This window comes from Bos mutus, chromosome 15, assembly GCF_027580195.1.
Source record: "Bos mutus isolate GX-2022 chromosome 15, NWIPB_WYAK_1.1, whole genome shotgun sequence".
In the NCBI taxonomy this organism is placed as follows: Eukaryota; Metazoa; Chordata; class Mammalia; order Artiodactyla; family Bovidae; genus Bos; species Bos mutus.
In genome coordinates, this window is record NC_091631.1 from 44160332 (window position 1) to 44185132 (window position 24801).

A 24801-nucleotide genomic window follows, 5' to 3' on the forward strand; every position below is an offset into this window, starting at 1 on the left:
TTAACCTACTAGTAATTAGATAAAAGGAAATAGAAGCCTGATGTCCTTTTTTAGCAGGCAGACTGGCAAAAACTAAGGAGGTTGATAACATCAAGTGTTGGCGAGGATTTGGGCAAACAGTTCAGTACTCTCAGGCACTGTGAGTGGGAGGGCAAATGAGTGCAGCCTTTTAGAGGGTGGTTTTGAGTTACCTGCTAATATTTAAGAGGTATACTCAATTCATGGCCATTGTTAAAAAGCCTACAACTAACAAATGCTGGAGAGGGTGTGGAGAAAAGGGAACTCTTGGACATTATAGGTGGGAATATAAGTTGGTGCAGCCACTATGGAAAACGGTATGGAGCTTCCTCAGAAAACTAAACAAACTACCATATGGTCTAGCAATCCCATTCCTGGGAATATACTCAGAACAGACTATAATTCAAAAAGATACATGCACCCCTATGTTCATAGCAGCACTATTCAGAATAGCCAGAACATGCAACAACCCATGCCCAATGACAGATGGATGGGTAAAGAAGATGTGGTACATATATACAATGGAATACTACTCAGCCACAAAAAAGCACGAAATAATGCCATTTGCAGCAACATGGATGCAACTAGAGATTATCATACTTAAGTCAGAAAGAGAAAAATATCATATGATATCACTTATATGTGATATTTTGGCCACCTTATGTGAAGAGCCAATTCATTGGAAAAGACACTGATGCTAGGAAAGACTGAAGGCAAAAGGAGAAGAGGGCAGCAGAGGATAAGATGGTTAATAGCATCACCGACTTGATGGTTATGAATTTGAGTGAACTCTGGGAGGTAGTGGAGGACAGAGAAGCCTGCCACGCTATAGTCCATGGGGTCACAAACATTTGGACACAACATATGTGGGATCTACAATATGGCACAAATGAACGTGTCCTCGAGACAGAAACTGGCTTGTCGACACAGAGACCAGGAGTTCCTGTTGCCAAGGGTGAGGGGGGGAGGGAGAATGAGGGACTGGAGTTTTGGGTTGGCAGATGCCAACTATTACATTTAGAATGGATAAACAACAAGGTCTTAATGCATAGCATGGGGAACTATATTCAATATCCTGTGATAAGCCACAATGGAAAAAGAGTCTTAAAAAAGAATGTGTATGTATAACTGAGTCACTTCACTACACAGCAGAGATTGGCATGACACAGTGAACTCATCATACTTCAATTAAAAAAAAAATCTCACAAATTAAAAAGTATGTGTACTCATTTCAACTCAACAAGTCCACTTCTAGGAGCTTATTTTAGATAAATGCTCATAAATAAGTTCTGATAGGCAATTAGATAGATGCTCATTGTGGCACCATTTACAAAAGGAAAACACTGCAAATAACTTAAATGCCCATCGGAAGAGGAATGGCTAATAAAGTGTGGGACATCCACCTATGAAATACTATGCAGCAGTCAAGAACTAATTCCATTCACTTAGACCAACAAAGTCTAACACAATTTCTGAGATTATAGAAATCTTCTATAACGTATGCTGTCCAACACAGAAGCCACTAGCCACATGTGGCTACTGAGCACATGAATTGATTCTAGTGTGACTAAGGAATACATTTTTATTTAGTTCATTTTAATTAATTTATGTTTCAATTTAAATAGCTATCATGTGGGGCAGCATAAACCTAGGGGTATCTTTCCTGGAAAGATTTCTGTAACAAAAGTTATGACAAAAAAGCAAGTTACCAAACAACATGTTAAGTATGATTCCTCTTTAAGTAAACCCAACTGCCTCCCCCAATAACTTATATGATACTACATACGGGCGTTCATTTGGAAAGGCATAGGTCACGGTCTAATGGCGCTGACCACATGCAGGGAAGGTGACGGGACCAGGACAGAGAAGGGAAGGAAGGAAGGAGGGCTTTCGTGTCTTTTTCTGGTCTTGTTTCTCATTGTGTGGACTTTTCAGAGAGATGCATTTGTGTGTTACCTGCACAATTAAAGAAACAAAAGGAATGAAAAGCTAAAAAAAGAAAAATCACTGCTGAAATTAATGTGGATGGTTGAAGTCCAAGAAGATAAGTGTAATGAAATAGTTCAAGGAACTAGTAACTAGAAACAATCATTTGAAGGACTCTGCCAAGAATATCCACCTATTTATTTTTAAGCCACCATGCTAAATCTGGGGATACAAAAAGAAAAGGAAACAGCTCAAATGAAGGAAAATTATGGAAAAACCCAATAGCCACAGGAGATAAACAAATTCTAGGTAACCTCATAGGCCAACCCTGAACCACAGGCAAGAATCTCCTCCACGTGGTCCTGGAGTAAGCTCTCTGGGACCAGCTTGAAATGGTGAGTAAAAGCACAGCAGGGTCTGGGAAAAGCCTCTTAGTCCACAAACCTAAACCTTCTCCCAAATTCCTTCAGTTTTCTGGGGTGATGCTGATGTGCAGAGAGTCAACACATTCATTAAATCACTTGAACGAAGAGGCCTGGCTAGAACTAGTTCACCAATTAGCAAGCTTCGCCCCAAAGCTGGCCCAGCACGGTGCCTCGTACACAAGAAGCCTCAATTCAATGCTTGCTGACTTCAAATAAATAGAATTATGTCAGGGTCCTGAAGAGGGGGTACAGATCTGAAGCTGAGTTCAAAAGCAGGTTATTTTCCATTTTCAGAATTTTGAGGGTGGGGTGGAAGCCCGGTTGGGCGCTCCAGTGGAGGAACACTGGCAGCTGGAAGACCCAACCTGAAGAAGGAAAACCACACAGGGCCTTTCTTTCTTTCACCTTTGGAGGCAGAGGCAGCTATCAACGGGGTGGCCTGGTTTTAAGGTAGGGAAGGCAGGGCTCTAAGGCTGCCTATCCTGAGTGAGGCAGGGCCCACAGTAATGGGTATCACCCCATCTGGCCTGAATTCACACTACTGATCCGGTGAGGGCTTGATAGCATCTATCCTCAGGAGTCAGGGAGGGGAAGAGACAGGGCTTCCTGCTGCTAAGTGAGCAGTTAGGAACCCAAGACAGGGCCAAGGACAAGGAACACAGATCACCCTCCAGCCCCTGTAAGGTTCTCAAGGTCAGTACCATCTCCTCTTGGGGCTGTTTCCCCAGATAATTGGTAGAGAAACCCTTAGAAAAATGCCAAGGAACTTGTCTCTGAGAGCAGAGAGGCAGGGGGAGTTGAGATGACGCTTCTCATGACAGCCTGGCAGTGGCAAGCGTTCCCAAAGAGACAGCTTGGGGTGGTGAGCAGGCTGAGTTCAGATGGACAAAGAGAAGACCTCTGGGTAGGGCTCACAGCCCCCGTAAGTGAAGACTCCAAGAAGAAATCAGAGCTCAGAAGGGATGAAGAGCCCTTGGGTCACCTGGAAGAAAAAGGCTCTTCTGTGTTGCTCCTGCAGGGTCTGCTTTAGCTGCTCCACATCTCTTTCTAGCTTTAGGTACTCATTCCAAGCATTTTCCATCTCCTGTGGATCAAAGAAATGCCTCTGATTCTTAGTTATCCCAAGCCCACCCCCTCAGAAGGCCCCAAGAACCCCTGTACTCCTGAGCACTGCTGACCCAACTACAGGGGAAGAGGGCAAGGGGTGCCTGATGCGTCTCAGGCCACCTGCACTGTCCCGTCTCCCACCCCTGTGGGTGCTTTGGTTCCCAGCTCTGGCAGAAAGGGCCTGCACCACATCAGACAGACAAATTAAAGAGCAGAAATTCTGACATCTCAGAGTTAACTGCACACAGATCAGGGGAACAGCTGTGCAGGCTGCTCTGAGATGGCTGACCCCTTGGGTGTCACTGCAGTCTCCCAGAGGCACTGACAGCATGCACCTTAAGGCACCGGTAGAGACGGACGTGTCACCCCTGACAAAGTAAGCTACTGTCAGGAGGCAGTCTGGAGGAGTTCTGCTATGCCAAGACTCTCGCCCCTGGCCACCTTCTCAGCTATAGGTTGGGAGACAAGAAAAGCAGCCCCCTCCCAGCCCATCCTGGGGGGGCAGGGGTGGGGCCAGGGGAGCATCTACGCACGGTGGACTCTCTGGAGAGCTCGGCCCGGATGTGGACAAGGTCCTCTTGCAGCAGCCTCTGCTGGTAGGCAATCTTCTCCAGGTGCTGGGGCTGGTCTCGGTACTGCTCCATCTGTCTGTGCAACACCTCCAGCACCGACTCTAGCTGGTCCTGAGCCGGACCAGGGCCAAAGAGCAAGAGGATAGCAAGACAATTCCCTGGTGGCCCCCTGCCAGGCCAGAAGCTAAACAAACCTGCTGGATCTAAGCAAGACTGAAGAGGCCAGCACCCAGCTAGGGGCCTGAGAGTCAAGGCCTCTGAGTCCAGCTCTGACTTTGTCTGCCCACTGGGTGGCCTCTTAGGACAAATCGCCTAACAGTTCTGTGCCTCAGTTTCATCATCTATAAAGTGGGCATAAGGCCATCCACTCCTTAAGGGGATAAACTATGAGGTAAATCAAAGAACAGATGGAAAAACCTCTCTAAGCTGTTGAAGAAGAAAATTATAAGCCAAGTCCTGTTGTTTAGCCTATGAGATTTATTTAGTAATTTCTTCTCAGGTATGGAACCACTGTCGTAATTAACATCTTGGCCAAACTAGGACTGCTGGTTAAACCATTTTATTCACCATTAAGTGATCTTTTCAATATTCTGGTTTGAATATTGGTTAGAATATTGATTCTAACCAATATTCTGGATTAGATAACAAATTACCTTTCTTGGGTGTTCCTTGTAAACTATACTCCTGCTTGAATGTTAAATTTTTATTTCTAAAGTTTAACATTAAGATGTTTGAATGTTCAATTTATGTATTTAAACTATAATAAACCAACCCTTTTTATTAAAAAAAAAAAAGCCATGTTATTTATAAACTTTTGAGTACCATGAATATAATGCCTTGTTAAAATGCAGAAAAAAGTTCACACAAAGTGTCTAAGAGACCAAATATCAGTGGTTACCAGCCCATTCCTCCACTCCACACTTGCTTCCTCTACAGTCAAGATCCTTAGAGGAAAGGAAGCTTAGGAAGAGACAACCTCTGCCGCATTACAACTCTGGCCACTTCCCCCAAGACGGCCCCCCATCCCTGGGGTTCAGGGGTGTGGCATCATCACTACAAGCCAGGCCTACCTCTCAGGGCTGCTGGGGAGAGCTGTGTCAGGCAGAATTAAGGTTGGGGACATAGTATTTGGAATAAGTAGGCTGAGGTTGCCCCACAAGGCTTCCTCTGGGTTCAGACAGAAACCCCACAAGATACCCTTAAAATTCAGACACTGTTCTAGATAAAGGAATACCTGCTGTCCAATACTAACACGAGAGTCCAGTCTATATTGAGGAAAGACAAGATGACAAAAGCCCCGCCACCCAGCCCAAGATTACACAAAACTGATACACACTTTGTTCTCCTTAAGGGCTCGTATCTTGTCTTCCAAGTCCTGGAGGACCCTATCTTGTTCACAGAAGACGCTCAGCTTGACCTGTGAACAAGAACAGGTTGAAGAGGGCCTGGGAGCATGAGGAAAGGGCACGGCCTTGGAGAGTGACCCGAAAGCCTGTGGCTACGGAACCATCCAAGCCCTGCCTGAAGCAGCCCATCCCGGGCCTGGGGGCAGCGGGCAGGCGAGGGTCGGCCTGTCACCCAGCTCACTCACGTCAATGTCACTCTCGGCGATCTTCACCGGCTTCAGACTTCGGTCCTTGAGGAGATCCCGGCCTGTCATCTGGGAGGTGAACAATTTAGAGAAGATTTAACCACGGGGTTCAGAATCAGAACTCAGGAGGGAATGTTCGCCCTACAACAGACAGGTATGGAAATCTCGGCAGTGGTAGGGAGGATCACGGCACAGAAAGGGAAGAAACATGGGCAATACCTGCTTTAATTTTATGCTTATTTCATTTCAGGGAAAAAATAAATGAGATCTTACTAGTACTTACAAATTTCTCAAAGAAAATATAGACTTTCAAGTTCAGAATCAATAGTAAAGGCTTAAATTTCGTCCAAATGAGTTCAGTATGAATCACAGAAGATTTGCCACTGATAAGACAGAGTTTTGCTACTAAATCTGGGGTTAAACCTAATTAACAGAAGTCCATGACCCCTGCCCGGGGCTATGGAGTGAGTGGACCAAGAAAAATTAGCAAATCCCTTGGGTATCATTGAGCCCTTAGTTCAAGGAAGTCTGAGCAGCCCACATCCCCATGAATACGATCAGCCTTCCTCATTCTCCACTGTTTAGCAAGAGGATCTGGTCAAAGGAAGAAGCAGCTGGGTGATTCCTGGCTGGGGTTTTCAACTGATCCCTGAATAGCTGAGGTTAGTCTGAACTTGCAATACAAGTTACCCTGCCCTCTCAAGAAAAGAAACCACAAAGCGGCAGACAAAAACCACCCAAACTTAGGGGCCAGCAGAATTTCACAAGATCTGCCATCCTTTCCTGGACCAGTGTGGGCGACATGTCGCCCTTCACTCACTGGCCCCTACGAAATTAAACAGTAACTCTCTAGGCCATGTTTCCATTTCCACCAAGTCTCCTTCTTTGTCAAAAACTGCAGGAACAGAGGGACCTTTTTCACAGATGCACCCCGATGGCCAAACCATGGTCAGGGATGGCCAGGTCAAATGCCCCTTGTAGGGGAGGCTATCTTGCTGAACTCCAGTTTGCAGATCTGGCCAGAGAAATGGAGGGTGGAGCTAGCTACAGCAGAGAGAGATGGTGTGTGCACTACGCAGAGGGTCCCACTACAGATGGACACACAGCTGCTGGAGAAACGGCCCTCACTTCCTCCCTACTCTATCCAGTTTGTGAGTGTGAATCAGAAGCAGAAATAGATTAGCAGATATTCCCCTCAGAACTCAAAATCTGTGTACCCAGATCCAAAGGTCAAGGTCAGGGGAGAAGCCGTCTTCATGCCCTGAGCCGAGGGGCAAATCTAGGCTGCAGACCCACCCCCGCCTGTTCCCCTGCTCCCTTGGGTGGCACAGTGGAGGACAGGAACCACTGTCTTTATCTTGGGGGAAGTCAGCCCAGGACGGAAGGCCTGGCACTCTGGGAGGCAATAGGCAAATTGCTTACTGCCTCCCAGGTAGGTGAAAGGGAAATATATGTAGGTCAATCCCAGAAAGAAGTAGAATCCAGCCAAATTCTGCTCTTCAAACTGGCAAATTATGTGTACATACACAGTCACATACAGTCACAGAACACACTGACCACAACAACAATCCACAACAACAGACCGCGCTGGCTCCTGCAGGGCAGTGGGTGTGTGGTGGGGAAGGGAGAGGGGAATGAATCCTGGGGAACCACGGACAGCTGAACTTCCCAGACCGCGCTGGCTCCTGCAGGGCAGCGGGTGTGTGGTGGGGAAGGGAGGGAGGGGAATGAATCCTGGGGAACCACGGACAGCTGAACTTCCCAGGCAGGACACGGGAACCCAGCAGGCACAGGGTGGGGTCCTTCACTCTGTGTCACCGTCCTTTGCCCAAGTGAGGGGCCATGTGCTTGTCTGCTCTCCCAGGGGCTGACCCTGGCTGGCTTCCTAGGAAGAAATCAGTTTCAAATTGAGATATGCTTTGGGGATTTTTTCCTCTTAGCAAAAACTCTTTCCTTTCTGTCACTGAAGCTTTCTTTTGGATGATACGTTTTTGATACTGAAATAGCAAAGGCAGGGAGTCCAACTGAGCAATAACTCATTTATCCAGCACCGTCAGGCAAGGAATGAGGTATTTCTACACAAAAAGGGCACTTTCAGAAAGCTTTTAAACTTTCTGATAGAAAGCTTTCTAAAAGTATGTCCTTCACTGTCTTCATGGAATACTGAATATAAATGTGACCTTTCTGGGGATGAATCAGAGTCATTACAAAAATCAGTAATATAGAATTTCTTAGAAGTTAGTGTTCAAGACTATTTGCTTATCTAGCAAAACGCTCCCAAATTTCTGTGCTTTCATTTCCATTTCAGATTGACATAAAAATGTTTCTTCTCTCTCTCAGGATATTAGCACTCTCTCTTTTCTAAGAAATAACTTTCTCTTTGTCCCCTCTTAATGTGTGGCTTTTAAGGTGCTACAACTTAGGAATTCAAGTGACCGAGTCTATTAGGATTAGAAACTCAGCTGACGGGACCCACTCGCTGCTCTTCTGTCTCCCTCCCTCCATCTGGGCCTGGTGCCCATCCGGGACATCCTCGCACACCTGATGTCTGCCACTGCTAGGGGCCTTAGTAGACAACCTGTTTCCCCTCATTTGACAGTAATCTATTTAGGAGTAACTGTGGGGACTGTCACATATTTTCTCTGTAACCTCAAAGCCCAGACCAGGGCCCAAAGTACTGAGGCTATTTGAGAAGCGTTTGCTTAGTGAGTCCATGAATGTAACAAAACCAGGTGCGCTGGCTGTGCTCAGGGCCTAAGTCCTCTTTCTATGGGGTAAAGGTCACAGGCTTCAGGGCAGAGGCTACGGGACAGTGTTTAGATAGCTCACAGGCCCTTTAAGCTTCTAAATTTAGCTTCATTCCAGAGACTCGAGGCTACTAAACATAGTCACAGCAGTACTTACATCTAAATTTCCTCCTCAAATTGCACTTTGTGATAGCAATGCTTAAATCCATTCAGAACATTAACTATGAGTCCACAACTGTGGGTTCAACTAAGTCACCAGAAAAAGTGAAGTTAGTGGGCACTCGTTCATTTGAAAGAGTCTTGGCATCAGGTCACCCAGGCATCTAACTCCCCTCCCGTACACTCGAAGACACCTACGCTCAGGGCTTCAGATGACTGGACACAGCTCCTGCATTCCCACCTGCAGCCTCCTGTGGGACGCTATAAGAGCTGGCCATGCTTAGGGCACTGCCTCTGCATCTCTCAAAGAGGAGGGTGCTGGGCAGGTAGGTGCTTTGTTCTAGTCCAGATCTAGAATGTTTTCAAACATCAACACCTTGTCCCAAAGTAGAGCCACCCTAATATCAGGGCTACGGTAGAATCTCAGGACACCCCGGCTCCTCCAAGGTGACCAGGAACTGCTGCTCCCTCCCCAGGAACGCATGCTCTAGGGCAGCCCTCACCATGGAGGCAGACGAGTGAGAATGGGAACACAACACAAGCTTCTGGCAAGCTAGGCAAGCCCCCGCTCCGCCCCCTGAAGGCAGCACAAAAGATGGAGTCACAAAACACGACAGATGAGAGGCTCAGCCTGGTGCACCAGCCAAAACGCCGAGGGGGCTTCAGTAGAAAGAAAATAAACCGAAAATGACTTGCAGGAAGCCTGGGGGCGGTCAGGAGAGCCCCTGGTTAAGCAAGTGATGGAGTCGGCACTGAGCCAGAAGCAATGGAATGGCCCCGCCTGGAGACACAGATCAGGTCATCTTACGCTTCTCCTGGGCCGACAGCCCCGTGCTGACTTCTTCAGCACTTTGTAAAGCACGTTGATCAAAGGTTCATTATTTTTTATCTGTTCCAAACAGAAAGGCAAATACAACAAAATGTAACAGGTAAGACATCAAACGACATTTGAACGAGCCAGAATTTGGGGACATGGCAAGGGGAAACCTTAGGAGGATGTGTGTTGTGCAGTTTTAATGAGTGGGTCTCAGCTGGTTATGCTGCTTCCCAGCCAGTGGACCTTTCCAGATTTCAGTTCCCTCATCTGTAAACCGGCCTCCTAAGCGCTGCCTGGAGGGTCTTCGTGAGAGCGCCGATTTCAGTGCCCATGTCCTTCCTGGTTCTGAAGGCAAGAGGGGACTCTGCTTCTTCCTGCGTCCTCCCCCATCACATACTGAAAGATACTGAATCTGTGGTTTAGCATGGAGCCATGCGTTAGTCTCAGCCCCACCAACATTTTCTACCTTGGGTCTCTCAGACTCTCGCTGTCACCACCTAAATGATTGTCTCACCAATGACACCAAATGCTTCCAGCTCCCTTGAGGGACCACTGTCCCCACCTGCTAAGACTGGATCTCATCTCTGCCTCCAATGCTGTGATCACACAGGAGCTTTAAAAAATACTGATGCCTGAGTCCCACTCCAAGAGAATTTGGATATAATTGGTCTGTGGTGGGGCCTGGGCACTGGGATTCTTAAAAGCCCTTCTGCTGCTACTGCTAAGTCGCTTCAGTTGTGTCCGATCTGTGTGACCCCATAGACGGCAGCCCACCAGGCTCCCCCGTCCCTGGGATTCTCCAGGCAAGAATTCTGGAGTGGGTTGCCATTTCCTTCTCCAATGCATGAAAGTGAAAAGTGAAAGTGAAGTTGCTCAGTCGTATCCGACTCTTAGCGACCCCATGGACTGCAGCCCACCAGGCTCCTCCGTCCATGGGATTTTCCAGGCAAGAGTACTGGAGTGGGGAAAAGCCCTTCTGGGTGAGTCTAATAGGTAGCCAGGAGTGGGAGCCACTACACTAAAAAGGGGTTCTTAAACTCGAGCATCCTTCAGAATCACCTGGAGGGCTGTGAATATACAAATTTGCTGGGCCCCATCACCAATGGTTTTCACTAAGCAGCTCTGGGGTGGGACCCAACATTTCGCATTTCTGACAAATTCCTAGGAAGTGCTGACACTGTCAATCTGGGATCATATTTTGAGGATCACTGCTTTGAAACCATGTTTCTCAGCCACAGCTACACATGAGAAACACCTAGGGAGTTTTTGTTTCGTTCCTTCCTTCCCATTCTTTCCTTCTTAAAGGGTATACTTGAGTACTGCCAATTAAATCAGAGTCTCTAAAGGGTTTTAAAAACATCTGGTTGCTCTAGTTCATGACCAAGGTTAACAACCTCTCTCCAGAATAACAGACCTCAACTTTCTGTGCACAAGAATCCCCCCAGAGCTGGATTTTTAAAAACACAGAATTCTGGGCATCATTTCCAGAGATGCCCAGCATCCTCCACACCTGCAATTTTTTAAATCAAGCTCCTGGCCACCCTGAGACAGATGATGTCCCAGACCATGACTTAAGAGATTCTACTCCAGAAACAGACTCTGAACAGAGAAGCCCTGATCTTAAGCTCAGTCAGAAAAAGTCCAGAGACCAGGCACCTGGAGCCACTGATAACGTCCCTCACAGGGACAAGAGCCCCTCTGGGGCTGATTGCAACTGCTCCACCTAATGTGGCTGCAGGTACCCTCTCCCCACCTCACTTTCCCAGCTGTGCTTTCCAGTTACATAAAAATAATTCAAGCTGTGAATAACTGCAAACCCTCACACCTGCTTTTTAGACCTGGCTTAGGTGTAGGGTTCTGAAGAGCAGAACATTAATGCCAAAAATACAACTCAGTGAATACAACTTCAGGGCAGGCTTAGAATCAGTACATGGCACATGGAAGAAAGGAGGCAGGTGTGAAGTTAGTCACAGGGTTCGAATCTCAGTTGCCTAACTTTGCAGAAATTACCTCTCTGGGTAATTTGATTAGTGTGGTGGGGATAATAATTCGTATTTGCTCACAGAGGATTTAACTGAGATGATGAAAATCAGGTGCCCAAACAATGCCAGGCAGGAACAGATGCTTAATCAAGATGAAATCCTTTCCACCCTGGCAACATCAAGTAAAATGCCAGGGAAATAAACATTTCCAAAGAACACTAACACAGCATTTTTTAAGACAGTGGAGTCTGCTTCTACTTGATCCTTTGGGACCCAGAAGGACTGCTCAGACCAGACTCCACAACACATGGGCAAGCACACACCACCAACTGGTTCTGGAAGATGAGGATCAGCTGATGGGACATGGGCTTGGGATCCTCAAGTCTGTGGCATTTGGGATAGAGACATGGGGGACCCTAGGCCCACCTGGTGGGGGCAGGGAGACTATCTTTCTCCAGAAAGGCTTAGCTCTCCTCATGAGGACCCAGGAGGAACCTCTCCCAAGAAGCTGGTCACAGCAGGGGTGTGCTCAGCGGCATCTCCGCGCCCAGGTTGGGCTACACACCCATTCAAATGTCAGCCTTTCTGAAAGTGACTCACAGCACAAACCCGGCATCTTTCCCCACACATGCTGCTGGTAAGCCAAGTGTCTCTCACCTGCTGGTGCTGTCACTGGGGGACGGGTTCCCTAAGAGGAGCTTAGCAACTGGAGTAACGAGTATAAGAGCAGGGAAGTGCTGGCATCGACACAGCTGTTTTTCATGACAAACAGTGACAATTTCCAATCGTGAGCTACTGTTTTGGTCACACACGTCTCCTAGCTGGTAAAGACACAAGGATCCACCTTGCCTCTCTCTATCACATTGTGCACATTTCCTGGCAGAAAAATCCCAGTTCAGCTCCATAAAAAACCGAATGGCTTTGCGTCCACAGTAGTAGAGGCGGTACTGTAAAAGCGGCCAGGAGGCAGGGGGCTTAAGAGCACCAGTTTCAGAGTCAGTGCTACACCCAAGTATGGATTCCTCGGTGACTACCAACACAACCTTGGGAAGTTGTTTATTTCTTTGAGGTTCAGTTAGTGAAAAATATAACACCACCTCCTTTATAGGGCTACTTACAGGGGTTACTTAATTGAACAGAAGTGAAGTAATTCATGGTGACTGACACGCATACCCTCTGTGGCTCTTCAGTTTCTGTGGGGAGTCAGGACTCACAGGGCCTTCTGGCTCTGCTCCATTATCCTGTGCCTCAGTTACCCCTCCCCTCTCTCTCAATCCCTTTAGCTCAATGCAGGTTTGATCCCTGGGTCTGGAAGATCCCCTGGAGGAAGCCATGGTAACCCACTCCACTACTCTTGCCTGGAGAATCCCATGGGCAGAAGAGCCTGGTGGGCTGCATCCAGCAGGTCACAAAGAGTTGGACATGACTCTAGAGACTTAGCACACACACTACTACAATCTTTAAACAAACCTGAGCTGGATCTTCTCTCTAGGACCCACTGTGAGATCAGCTATCCCACACAGATGGGAATCAGAAGACAGCTATTTCCTGTGACTCTGGCTCAGGCGCTTTATTAAGTTCCCTTGCACCATGCACCAAGCTCACTGAAGAGTTCTACGAGGTAAAGTGTGCTGCCGTGAGCCACGCCTCTCCCACAGGCCCAGGTAACATCACGGATGCTCTACGGATATTTCTGTGTGGCCTCCATGACCCCAGAGCCGGAGTGAAAGAACTGAACGGGGGCACGGTGAGGTCAGGGAACAAGGATGTGGGGATACCCAGAGCAGTTGGAGATCGGGGGCTGCTGATCCTCGCTCTAGGTCAGACGGGGAAGGTGGGCATGGTGGAAGGACCTCCCCAGGATCAGAGTACTGGAGGCTGGGCTGGGTTGCCCATCTGGCCCATGCCACCATGTGTGAGCACTTGGCATCCTGAAGCCTGACTGCCACCACCGACAACACCTACTCATGTTCTGCGTGACCTAAAGACCACATAAGCTAGAAGACATCCTGGTTTTGAGAGAACCCTCTTTGTTTAGCTCAGCTATGAAAGCCAAGTCTGACTTTTGTTCACTGCACCTTCCTTCCTAAAGCCTAGGACAGATTCAGGAACATGGACAATCTGCCCCACATCCCCTGAGCCCCAGCCACATCCTGGCAACCACCGTTCCCTTCCCTTTAATTTCAACCAACCCAAGCCCTCTGGTTCTTCAGGGCTCCAGACACATGCCGCCGCCTCCAGAAGCCTTGCTGACATATCAGCCCACGGGGATCCTCACTCTCTCAGATCTGAGCACTGAGCCAGACACATCTCTATACACTCCTTGTCATAAATCTGTTTTATTTCAGGATATTTTCTTTCCCCAACCCAGAGCATTTGGAAGTTTCTCAAGGAAAGAAATCCTCAAAAAAAAAAAAAAAAGCCTCAGTTTTTCTCTTGCCTCTCCCCCAGTTTCTCTGAGCTGGGTATAGCACAAACGCTCAAGTTATTAACAAATAGTAAGTTAACTGAGCGATTCCTAATCAAAGGCCTTGATATTGCCTCAGAGTGGGGAGGCCTCTCATCTGCTGCCTGAGGACCCAGTGCTCATAGTCCTGCTTCTGCCAGGCTAGATGACGAGCCCGGGTTAAAAATATGTCAAGCCAGGTATCCTGGGGGCTGAGGGAGGCATGCCTCAGTGACCGTCACCTGGGTGTCCTCCCTTGGGGGCCCTTGCCCGCCCTCTCACACCCACGGTAAATTAAAGGTCACATTCCTTCAGTCTATGTCCTGGCTCAGGCATAAGAAGTGCTTTTCACAGTGGGAGCTTTCGGAGAGCGGTGGGAACAAAACAATAGCTGCTCTCTTCCCGGCAGAATGCCTCTCGCTTCTCCAGCAACTTGCCCAGCTCTCTCTGCGCTCTGGAGGTTGACTTAGAGCCTGAACTTCATCACCTACAGGGAGGGGTCTGGTGTTCATCTCCTAAACACAGGTGGAAGACCACAGTACCCCTCAGGGCCACAGGATTCCGTGTGGTACCTGCTCCCCCAGCAACAAAACTGAAGCCACCAAACCACCGGTGCCTGAGAACACACATCAGGGACACCCTGTGAACCAAACCTACCCCCACCCCACTTGAGGCTCTGAAGAAGCAACTCGGTATTATCTGGAGAGACCTTGTGGTTCGAACCAATGACAGGAAGAGAGCAAGAGTGTGTGCCCTCATTTTGTAAACCAGAAACCTGACAGCAAAATTCATAAGAAACTAAGAGCCCAGCGTCTGAGGCAATAAGAAGTAAAACTCTTCTGAAAGGGAGAAACTTCCGGTTATAAAATAAATAAATCATGAGACAGTAATATACAGCATGGTGACTAGAGTTATTAATACTACATTGCATATTTGAAAGTTGCTCAGAGAGTAGATCTTAAAAGTTCTCATCACAGGAAAAAAGAATTCATTACCAAGAATGGTGATTGTTGTTAATCAGACTTACAATCACTTCCTAATACATACAACTGTTATTTTGTTGTATACCTGGAACCAATATAATATGTTAATTATATTCCATTTGAAAAATGAAATTTTCAAAGCCACAGCAACCAAAGAAAAAAAAATCAAAAACACCAAAACAAAACTTCTGCCTTCCGATTCAGATGGGAGACACTTTCATTTGAAACCCAGATTTATAAGACCCGCAAGGCCTCTGGCTTTGGGGCTGGTCTCCGATGAGGCTCACACTCAGAAAGGTAAGCGCCAAGGAAAGCAGACCCCTGAGGCCACTCACCTTTAGGTCCAGGTACTCCAGGTCTTTCTTCAGCTGGAGGTAGGTATCGTCAGCCTTCAAATGAAGCAGAGAGAGAAAAAAAGCCAGCTATGAGAACCCAAAGGTGTCCCTTCAAGTGTGAATCATTTACACGGTGCAGCTTCAGGGACAAGAGACCACAGGAGGACAACATCCGAGCCACAGAGGAAGCACAAATGTCTTGGTGCAGCTCAGAGCCCCTCAGCATGGCGGATCTCACGGGTCCACCATGGGGGGAAAGCCAGCGTGCCCCACCATGGGCTGGGGACAGTCTGAGGGGGAGCAGGGGGCCAGCACACATCCTATCAGAGGGCTAGGACAGCAGCGCAGCTGAGGTGGAGGTGAGCTCCGGACACAAAGCTAGAGGGGTCTGCCTGAGGGACATGCTACGTTCCAAACCTGGTCGCCAGACCTCTGCACTGCGCAGAGGAAAATGACCCCCTAATCGGTGCAGACTGGTGCCTGGAAGAGGCATGGAGATGACGCAGGTGACCCAGGGAGTCCCCTTAAGACCTTGGGTTCCAGGAGGATAAGGACCTGAGGCTCCATAAAGTGCCCTGGAAGTTCTGGCTCCATTTGCTCAGCATGAAGTCAAGGTGGCTGTGCCGGGAGCTAGATCAGGAAGATCCAGGCAAACCGACCTGCCTGCATCATCTCTGACAGTCCGGTGAGTTCTTCAATATGATGACCAGAAGCAGTGAGAATAAGAAAAAGACTCTCTGATTCCCTAGAACTGGTGCTTTCCACGTAATGGATTACAGAAGCTAACTGTGAGGCAGAGGGACTATGAAAGCTTCAGAAAAACAGTCCTGGCACTTTCTCCGCCAGCTCAGAGGCCTCTCAGCAAGCCAGGGCTGCAAGGGCGGTCTGGGTTTAGAGCTCTGATGTAATACCAACAAAAACAGGGACTTCCCCAGTGGTCAAGATGCTGTACTTCCACCGCAGGGGGCATGGGTTTGATCCCTAGTCAGGGAACTAAGATCCCAAAAGTTGTGTGATTTTTTTTAATCCCCCAAAATTAAAAAATAGACTACAGGCTTGCTGAAGTATTTTTTAAGAATAAATAAATAATGCTAAATGTTTAGGCAATGTTTTAAAACATAAGAAGGCCTTAAGGACCACGGCCAGGTACACCAGTGGCTTCTAAGGTCTTATTTCCGACCCTAAACTGTCTCCTTACCCATTCCTACTTCCTCAGTCAGCCCAGTTCCACAGCAGTAAGAGGGATAGCGCCAAGCAATGTTATTAAAAAATCACCCAAATTCCCAACTTAGGATTTTTGCATATGTTGCCTTAGACTCATTTTTCCAAAGACATTTCCTGAGTCCTTCAGGTCCCACTAAAATAGGACAGGTAAGGCAGGTGACAATTCCTCACCCTCCTCATCTGTCCCCTACATACTTCTGTGCAGCCAGGAGGCCAGCCTTGTGTGGACCAGCATTTTCTTTAGGATGATGCCCAGGATAACAACTGCCTGGCCATGCAAGAAGCTTGCCTGCAACAACCCATGTCTTGGAAACACTGTGCCAGACAGGACCTGCAATTCGGCTCTGGTCTTGCATGCCCCTGACTGCAGGATCCTGGGCAAATCACTTCCCCACCTGTTTCACCTAACCTGTTCCACGTTACTGTGAAGTTCACCAGGCTAAGGGGTGTGAGGATGCTCTGTCAATCAGCAGGGCACTGTCCAGATGAGAGGACATGATGCCTTCTCCTTCTGGGCTGACACACACCTTTCAGCATCGCAAGGAGTGCCCACGGTGGCAACAAGGATGACAACCAGCACAGCCCTTGGACGTGACCACACACCAGCCTGGCAATCACTACTCACAGGCAAAGAAGCCACAGTCCAGGTCCCTCACACCCCATGCAGCCTCCCACCCTGCTCCCAAGCACTAGGGGCGTAGGCCCCATGATGGCTGCACAGTGTCCGGCAGTAGCATCCAGAAGCGAACAGGCAGGAACAAGGGAGAGAGCCAGACAGCAGGACAGACTAGAGCACGGGCACGAGGGAGCACAGGCCAGCATGGCACTCCCTGGTCCCCAGGGTGGCCCCCAGCCCTGAGGGGACCCACCAGCGCTGACCTGGCAGGAGGGAAAGGTCAGCTGGTGCTGCAGTAACTGGCCGATGGCGAAATTTCGCACACTGGCCAACCTGGCCTGGTGCTGCCGTAACTGGGCGAGAAGCAGTGAGAGCTCCTCCAGCTGCGGGTGTGCAAGACACATCGTGAGGAAGTGAGCCACCGCGGGAGCACGACGCTATCATTACTCTTCACCCTGCTGCCGGGACAGCACTGATGCGACACCGCTAAGTAATTAGGGCACTAATTCTGTCATTAGGACAAATAAAGGCACCGGCAGAAAGGGAGATGCAGGAAGTAGTGTGTATCAGGAAACAGCCACCAGCAGTGCAGCCTCACCCACACTTGAACTTTGAAGACAGGGAACTCATCAAAGCAAACGCAGGGAAGAAAGGAGAGATGCCAACAGGGGGGAAAGGCAGGTGGCTGGAGAACGCTGCCCCAAAAAGAAGACACACCACATCCTCCTCCATTCCACATTCTCTTCCACTTTCCCCAAGTTCTCCTGCCGACCTCGGGAGGACCAGTCCCGGCGAGACGGGTCTGGGCAGCTCATTTGACTTCTCTGAGCCTCAGTTCCTCATCTCTAAAATACAGATTGCCTCTGACTGGCTTCTGGGAGAACCCTGACGAGATGAGCCCTTCACAGGCTGGATCAGTTCAGTCACCCGGACCCAGAAAGGAGGCACTGCTTACCGATTTTCCGTGTAAACTGGGAGCACTGACAGTGTGGGTCATGTAACCCATGGAGGGCATGGAGCGTCGGTCCACATGAGAGGAGTTCTGCAGGAGAGGAGACCAGACATCACACAGAGAGCCAGGCAAGGCAGCGGGGCCGGGGCAGAGCGTCTGCCACTCACCACCGGGGCAGCCGAGCCCAGGGCAGGGCCCCCTCTCAGCCTGACTCTTCACCAGTCTAATGCAGACACACATCTTCTGCACCGGGTTACGAAAATGCCTAACTGTGACAGACTCTTGGAAGTTCAACCTTAAATCGGGTTCTTATAAATAACTGAACTGGCTGAACACAGACATCTTTCCTTGCCTTCCAAGCTGCAAGAAAGTAGAGTTTGAGTTGTATGACCCTGTGCAAGTAACTTCACCCCTTAAGACCCAAGGGTTCTCATATGTGAAATGGGCACACAGGGATCTCCTGCTTTCCAAAAATTTGTTATATGCCACTTTGATTTTACAAAAGACCTACCTTTAGTACCTGTTTTTTGATAACTGAAATCCAAAGGAGATTTTCGCTTTTACAGAAAAAGGTAATTGCTTCTTTGCTTTAGGCCATCTTGGCTTACCAAAGGTTTCACAGGAATGCTCTACCTGCAGAGAGCAGGGACTCCTGAGAAAACAGTACCCGCCTCACAGGGCTGCTCCCAGTGCTGCAGTACAGAACCGCAGAAGTGTTACCTAGCATTACCCTGGTTCATTCTCTTCAAACCACGTTCTCTCCAGCGCCCTAAGGCTGCCCGCCCGGCAGCTTGGCAGGGCCTCCAGAGTCTCACCTTGGTGGTGGGGCCCCATGCCTTCCTGGGAGAACCCCCCAGCGAGATGTCTACGCTCATCCTCTGGTCCGGTGGCTTCACAGTGACCCTCTCTGCTGGCGTGTGGGGCCGCCGGGGTGGGAAGGCCCTCGGGGGTCCTGGGGGAGGGAGGTCCGAGGGAGACGGAGGCACGGAGATGGAGCGGGGCACCTCTAACATGCTCCTGCTCCGGCCCTGCTCGGCGAACTCCGGGGAGCCGGCGCAGATGGGGGCCGTGGGGCTGCCGTGCCGGAACTGCTGGCGCTGCTGCCACTCGTAGAGCTGCCACACGGTGCCGTCCCGGTGCGCCCGGCGCTCCTCGCTCGACATCTTCAGGTGGCTGGCTCGGTCCTGCGCGTACTTGTAGTCGCTCGGCAGGTTGCGGGGAGGGGGCGACGAGCCCCCCGAGGGGTGGCGGCTGCTCCTCGGAAGGGTCTGGTAGTTTTCTGGGAAGGACAGGTGCTGGCTGGGGCCCTGGCGAGGGAGGGTCTGCTCCGGGGGTAGGCTGATGGGAAAGGAGAGGACAGGTCAGGGGACCTGCAAGGGGTCTGCAGGGCTGCCGGAAACGCAGCGGGGCAACGCCACAGAGCCGGGCCCTGAGGGAGCCCTGCCAGAACCCCAAAGAACAATCAACACAGACGGCTGGCACTTCACTCATTTCCTTCCCTGAGCAGAGCGCTCCTAAACCACGTTCTCCATCAACCCTGCAGTGTCAACCCCCACCACCAGGCTGACTTGGCCACCCCACTTCCGGTGCAGCACAATTAACCTGCCTGTCTCCCTCTCTCTCTCTTTTCTCTCTCTCTCTCACCATCACTTAGCTCTTGCCACAGGTGTGCTTATCTTTAGGAAATGCCTCTGTTTCCTCCAGTCACCAAGATGCTCCCAGCACCAAGTTCTGGAGCTTCTTAAAGGAAGTGGCTGGCATCCGTTCCTTCTTTTCCCCACTATTCTAGTCCAGATACTGATTAATTATTGCCTCCCAGACAACTTGGCTCAGTTGGTAAAGAATCTGCCTGCCATGCAGGAGACCACAGTTCAATTCCTGGGTCAGGAAGATCCCCTGGAGAAGGGATAGGCTACCCACTCCAGTATTTTTGGACTTCCCTGGTGGCTCACCTGGTAAAGAATCTGCCTGCAATGCAGGAGACCTGGGTTTGATCCCTGGGTTGGGAAGATCCCGTGGAGAAAGGAAAGGCTACTCACTCTAGTATTCTGGCCTGGAGAATCCCATGGACTGTATATAGTCTATGAGGTCGCAAAGAGTCGGACATGAATGAGTGACTTTCACTTCTCAGACAACTTGGAGACCTTTCTATCTAGTCTCCCTGTTATACACAGTCAGCTGCTTGGATCCAATCACTCCTGTGCTCCAAAACCATCAAGAGTTCCCTGCTGCTTATGAAGCAAATTCTAAACCCCTTCTCCTGATACTCATGGCTCTTTAGCACCTGACCTCAACCCTCAGCGCCCTGCTATTTTCTCACTGCTCCTCCTAACCAGACCAAGATCAAATCAGGGCAAGTTGAGCACCAAAGGCCCAACATTTAAAAAGGCACCCCCTCTCAGTTGCACCCCTGTCTCACCCTGACCTTGTCCGGCCTCCTACATACTTGGGCAACTTGAATCCACTGTCTGTGTGACCCTAGGCAACTTACCTGACTGCTCTGCCCCAGTTTCCTCACCTACAAGGTGAGGAAGGAACTACTTGCCTCCTAAGGCTGAGCTGAAGAATGAATGAGACAGAGACTGCAGGCTCCATGAGATGCAGACAGTACTGTCACCCAGGGGTGAGCCCTTCCAGCTTTTCTCTCCTTATTCTCATAGTACTGTTCTTCTTTTCCTTACTTGAGTGGGCTCACCTTGCCTACTGCCAACTTTCACTCATTCTTCAGGACACACGCCTCTCCCATGGAGGCCTTCTGCAACGCCGCAGACCTTGGGGTTCCTGCCCTGCTCTGCCCTAGTTACTGTACGGTCTGTAGCTTTTCCAAGGTCCTGCACTGATGTAACCTTTTCCTGCTTGTAAGCTGTCTCTTCCCCAGCCAAGCCATAAATCCCTGGGGGGCAGGAACTGTGTCTCATTCTGTGGTGCAGTCCATGGTCTAAGAAAGTCCTGAAGCATACCCAGCCCTTCAACAGATACTCCAGCACACAAAAGCTGGGTAGGATCATGAAAACCACTACCTACCAGCCATCTTATTTTCTAAAAGAAAAATTCAGCAAGGGGCCAAGGAGAGGGTTTTATTAAGCCTTGAATTTATTAAGCCAGTCTGAGAGGCAGCATGATGTAAAAAGGACAAGTTTTCAGAATTAGGCCCAGGTTTGAATCCTGACTCTGCCTTTATCAATTTTATAACAAATCTTTATATTGTGCTTACCAGGTGCCAGACCTTGTCCTAAGCCAGTGCTACTCACAGCACAATCCAGCAGCCTCAACACCACTTGGGAATTTGTGAGACATGCAGGTTATCAGGCCCCACCCAAAATCAGAAACCTGGGGCTGAGGCCCAGCCATCTGTGTTTTTAACAAGCCCTCCAGGGGCTCATGTTGGAGAAGTGCTGTTCTGTTTTTAAAGTCACTGCATCACTTCCTACCTACAGGACCTTAGATTAGTATCTTTTATGTCCTCACTCTCCTTACTGTAAAATGGGGCTCATAAGAACCATTTAATAGACTGTTGTCAGGATTAGTAGTAGTTGCCGTTCAAAAATGGTGACTTTCGGGACTTCCCTGATGGTCCTGTGCCTAAGACTCAGTTTCCAATGCAGGGGGTGCAAATTTTGATCCCTTGTTGGGGAAGTAAGATCCCACATGGCCCATGGTGAAACCAGAAAAATAAAATGGTGACTTTATTCTCTTTTTATTGTTACCTTTGCAATTTGTTGTTGTTTAGTTGCTAAGTTGTGTCTGACTCTTGCAACCCCCTGGACTGCAGCCCACCAGGCTCCTCTGTCCATGAGATTTTGCAGGCAAGAATACTGGAGTGGTCTGCCATTTCCTCCTCTAGGGGATCTTCCAGACCTAGGGACTGAACCCGTGTCTCCTGCCTTGGCAGGTGGATTCTTTACTACTGAGAAGACCACTTTTGCATTTAAGGAAGGTAATTTTAAGATCTCTTCAGCACAGACTCCTCGAGCATGTCTCCTTGCCACCAGGTGGCAGGTTTGCTACGGATTTCTCAGAGGGGCCTGTGTTTGAGGAAGGGGCAGTGTGGCAGCAGTGGCAGAAACCAGGCCAGGGGCTTCCCCCTGGGTGTTCATGACTGTACTAACCACCGTTTCCTCCGCCTGAAGCAAAATGCAAACTCTGCAAAGCACATCCCACCCATGCTCACCCTGTAAACCCCTTCAGTCTGGCTCTGCAACCCATTCCTCGTGCCTGCCTATGACGTCCAGATGGTTAGAGCCCCTTCACCCACCCACTCACACAGGGCCATGCCCCAAAGCCCCCAGCTCATCCTCTAGCCTGTGCCCTCTGCTGATACACTGCCTGCCACCCCCTCAGTGCTGGCCATTGGAGGGGTAACTCCAAAGACCCCCATGTAATAGTAAGTCCTGGTGCCAGAGGCCAAACCACCACTAACAGATGGTAGAGGGAAGGACACAGTGGATAGGGTTGTAAGATGAGGTAAAGGTCCCCCGAGAGCAGAGAGGAGCACCCAGAGCAGCTGTCCTAAGAGCAGACCCATTTGCTGGATCCCAATCTCAGCCTTATCCAAAAAGAAGACTCTACACCTCCTTCCTTCTGCCATAGGCCCTCCTTGTTCCAAAAGGCATCTACCTACATATTCTGATACAGTCCCTATAAAATAGTCATATCAAAATGTGAAATCAGTTCTTATAACCAGTTACTTACGCAGCAGATGGCCCTCACCCGAGCTTCCACACCGACTGCACAGGCCTTTCATGTTTCCTCGTGGTAATGTCTGCACTCCCTGACTCTGCCCCTACCCCTGCCTTTTATTACACACGTATGCATTATTTTAAATACTAGGAAAACACGGAAGGCTAGAATTTCCAATCAACTTCATAGAATGTGGTAAGATTCTAAGGCTGTGTCAGTCTGCCCTTGCAAACCACCATTCCAAAGGAGTTTAATAAAGTGAAATATAATAGACACCTCCATGTACTGAAAGAACTATTAGAAATAATTCCTCGTGAGGTCTAGAGTCACGAATACAAGATCATATTACAGTTCAAATAACCCTCCTTGCCAAGTCCAACGTGCTCCAGCTAATGAAATTAGCAGAGTCTCCATCATACAGAGCATGGGTATCCCTCTTCTGTATTTTCAAACGGGAGCTTCCTTTATTAAGCAGCCAGATCTACTTATTACTTGACTGTAAGAGATTATAAAAACATCTTTAAGGGGGGAAAAAAGATAACTTTGATATGTGATATGCAATCCCTCCCAGATACACGTGAATAATCAAAGACTGAGTGCTTTGTTGACCTCAGAGGCTGACAGCTTTCTTCTCCAAGGGTTGTCTTCAACCCCTAGGCCCACTGAGCACTGCTTCCACTACGAGGCTGAGATTCCTCTCACTGAGTGCACAATGACCTCCAAGGCCAATGAGCTGTTTCATCCACAGACCTCATGTCTTCCCCTTAGATAAGAATGGCGCCATATCCCAGGGACAGTTCAACACTTTCCCCGGCCACCTTTACTTCCTTGCAGTTGGCTTCTCATCCTTTAGCTCCTTGCTCTGCCCCCAGCCCCCAACATGTGTAGCAGAATAACCTAGGTCTGTGGGCTGCCAGGCACATTTCACAATCACAACTTATAACTGCATATCAGCTGCACAGCTTTTGAAAGTCATTTCTTTCAAAAGGTTTATCACTGGCCATGCCTTCTTTCTGGTTCCCTTCTGCCTTGCCCTCCCAGTACTCTGCCTTCTGACCTAACTTCAAAACTCTAGCTCTATTATGAAGGTCTACCCACCTAAGGCCCTTCAAGCGGCTTGGTGAAACCAAAGGCCTCTGCTACTGAGCGCAAGACCAGCAGAGACTGACGTTTCAGATTCTCCTTCCAGGTGCCCACCCCACTCAGAAAGCACCACACCTAGGAAGCAAGCTGCCGACTGGACTCCTTCCAAATGAATCCCCCCTCACCATACCCCGGTTTTCCTCCTCCGTCTCCTACTAGACTTCTTTAAGCAGTCTCTGCTTTTGCCCACTCCCTGGGGCTGGAGATCCTCAGGCTTCTGCCGTTGAAAAGTGAAAGTCACTCAGTTGTGTCTGACTCTTCATGACCCTGTAGACTGTAGCCTACCAGGCTCCTCTGTCCATGGGATTCTCTAGGTAAGAATACTGGAGTGGGTTACCATGCCCACCTCCAGGGGACCTTCTTGACCCAGGGATCAAACTTATGTCTGCCAGCATCTCCTGCATTGCAGGAGGATTTTTTACCTACTGAACCACCAAGGAAGACTCAAGTCTGCCGCTGGCCCTCTGCTACTATTTCCTCCAAGCCAGTTATTCTCAACCCTGAGCGCATGTTAGAATCACCAGGGGTATGGGATATTTTGAAAACTCCTGATGTCCAGGCTGAAACTGGGATCATCAGAATCAGATTTCCAGGCAGGGGACATGGGCCTCAGTAAATGTCAAACCTCTCTCATATACTGGTATCACCTGGAGAGACTTTAAAATAGACTGATGCCCTGACCTTGCCCCAGCCAAAGAAAGCAAAATCTCTTGGGCAGGGCCTCAAATGACCAAATTGTGCAGCCAGAATTAAAAACCAACTGCTTGAAGTGTTCAACCCTGGGTGATCTCCACTACTGCCTGGGCATCAGTTACCACCTCCATGGCAGTGACTTCCAAATCTCTCCCTAACTGAACTCACATTCCCTAGAACTATTGCTTATTTCCACATGGGCATTCCACAGTTACACATTCCTCTTCAAGCTTATTCCCCCTCCCATGCTCAGCACCACACCTAGCTATTAACCAAGTCAAACATTAAGGTTAACCTCAACTCCACCCGTGGCCCTCCTCACCTTCCAGCCCTGGATAAATCAGTTCGCCAAGCCCTGTACCTACCCAGTCTCAGCATCCATGTA

General features: G+C 49.1%; 1 protein-coding gene across 9 annotated transcripts in view; it reads right to left on the reverse strand.

Annotated features, from left to right (window-relative positions):
- Positions 1-24801, reverse strand: part of PLEKHA7 (pleckstrin homology domain containing A7) — a 231841-nt gene that overhangs the window by 21167 nt on the left and 185873 nt on the right. For 5 of the 9 annotated variants that reach the window (XM_070384033.1, XM_070384031.1, XM_070384030.1 and 2 more), the window contains 9 exons: positions 18716-19238; positions 17904-17990; positions 17212-17331; positions 15109-15162; positions 9354-9434; positions 5640-5708; positions 5385-5465; positions 4010-4159; positions 3352-3453 (listed from right to left, as the gene is read on the reverse strand). In XM_070384033.1, coding sequence (XP_070240134.1) covers positions 3352-3453; positions 4010-4159; positions 5385-5465; positions 5640-5708; positions 9354-9434; positions 15109-15162; positions 17212-17331; positions 17904-17990; positions 18716-19238 — 1267 coding nt within the window. The remainder of the gene's footprint in view (positions 1-3351; positions 3454-4009; positions 4160-5384; positions 5466-5639; positions 5709-9353; positions 9435-15108; positions 15163-17211; positions 17332-17903; positions 17991-18715; positions 19239-24801) is intronic. The other 4 variants (XM_070384038.1, XM_070384037.1, XM_070384035.1 and 1 more) reach the window with 3 other exon arrangements.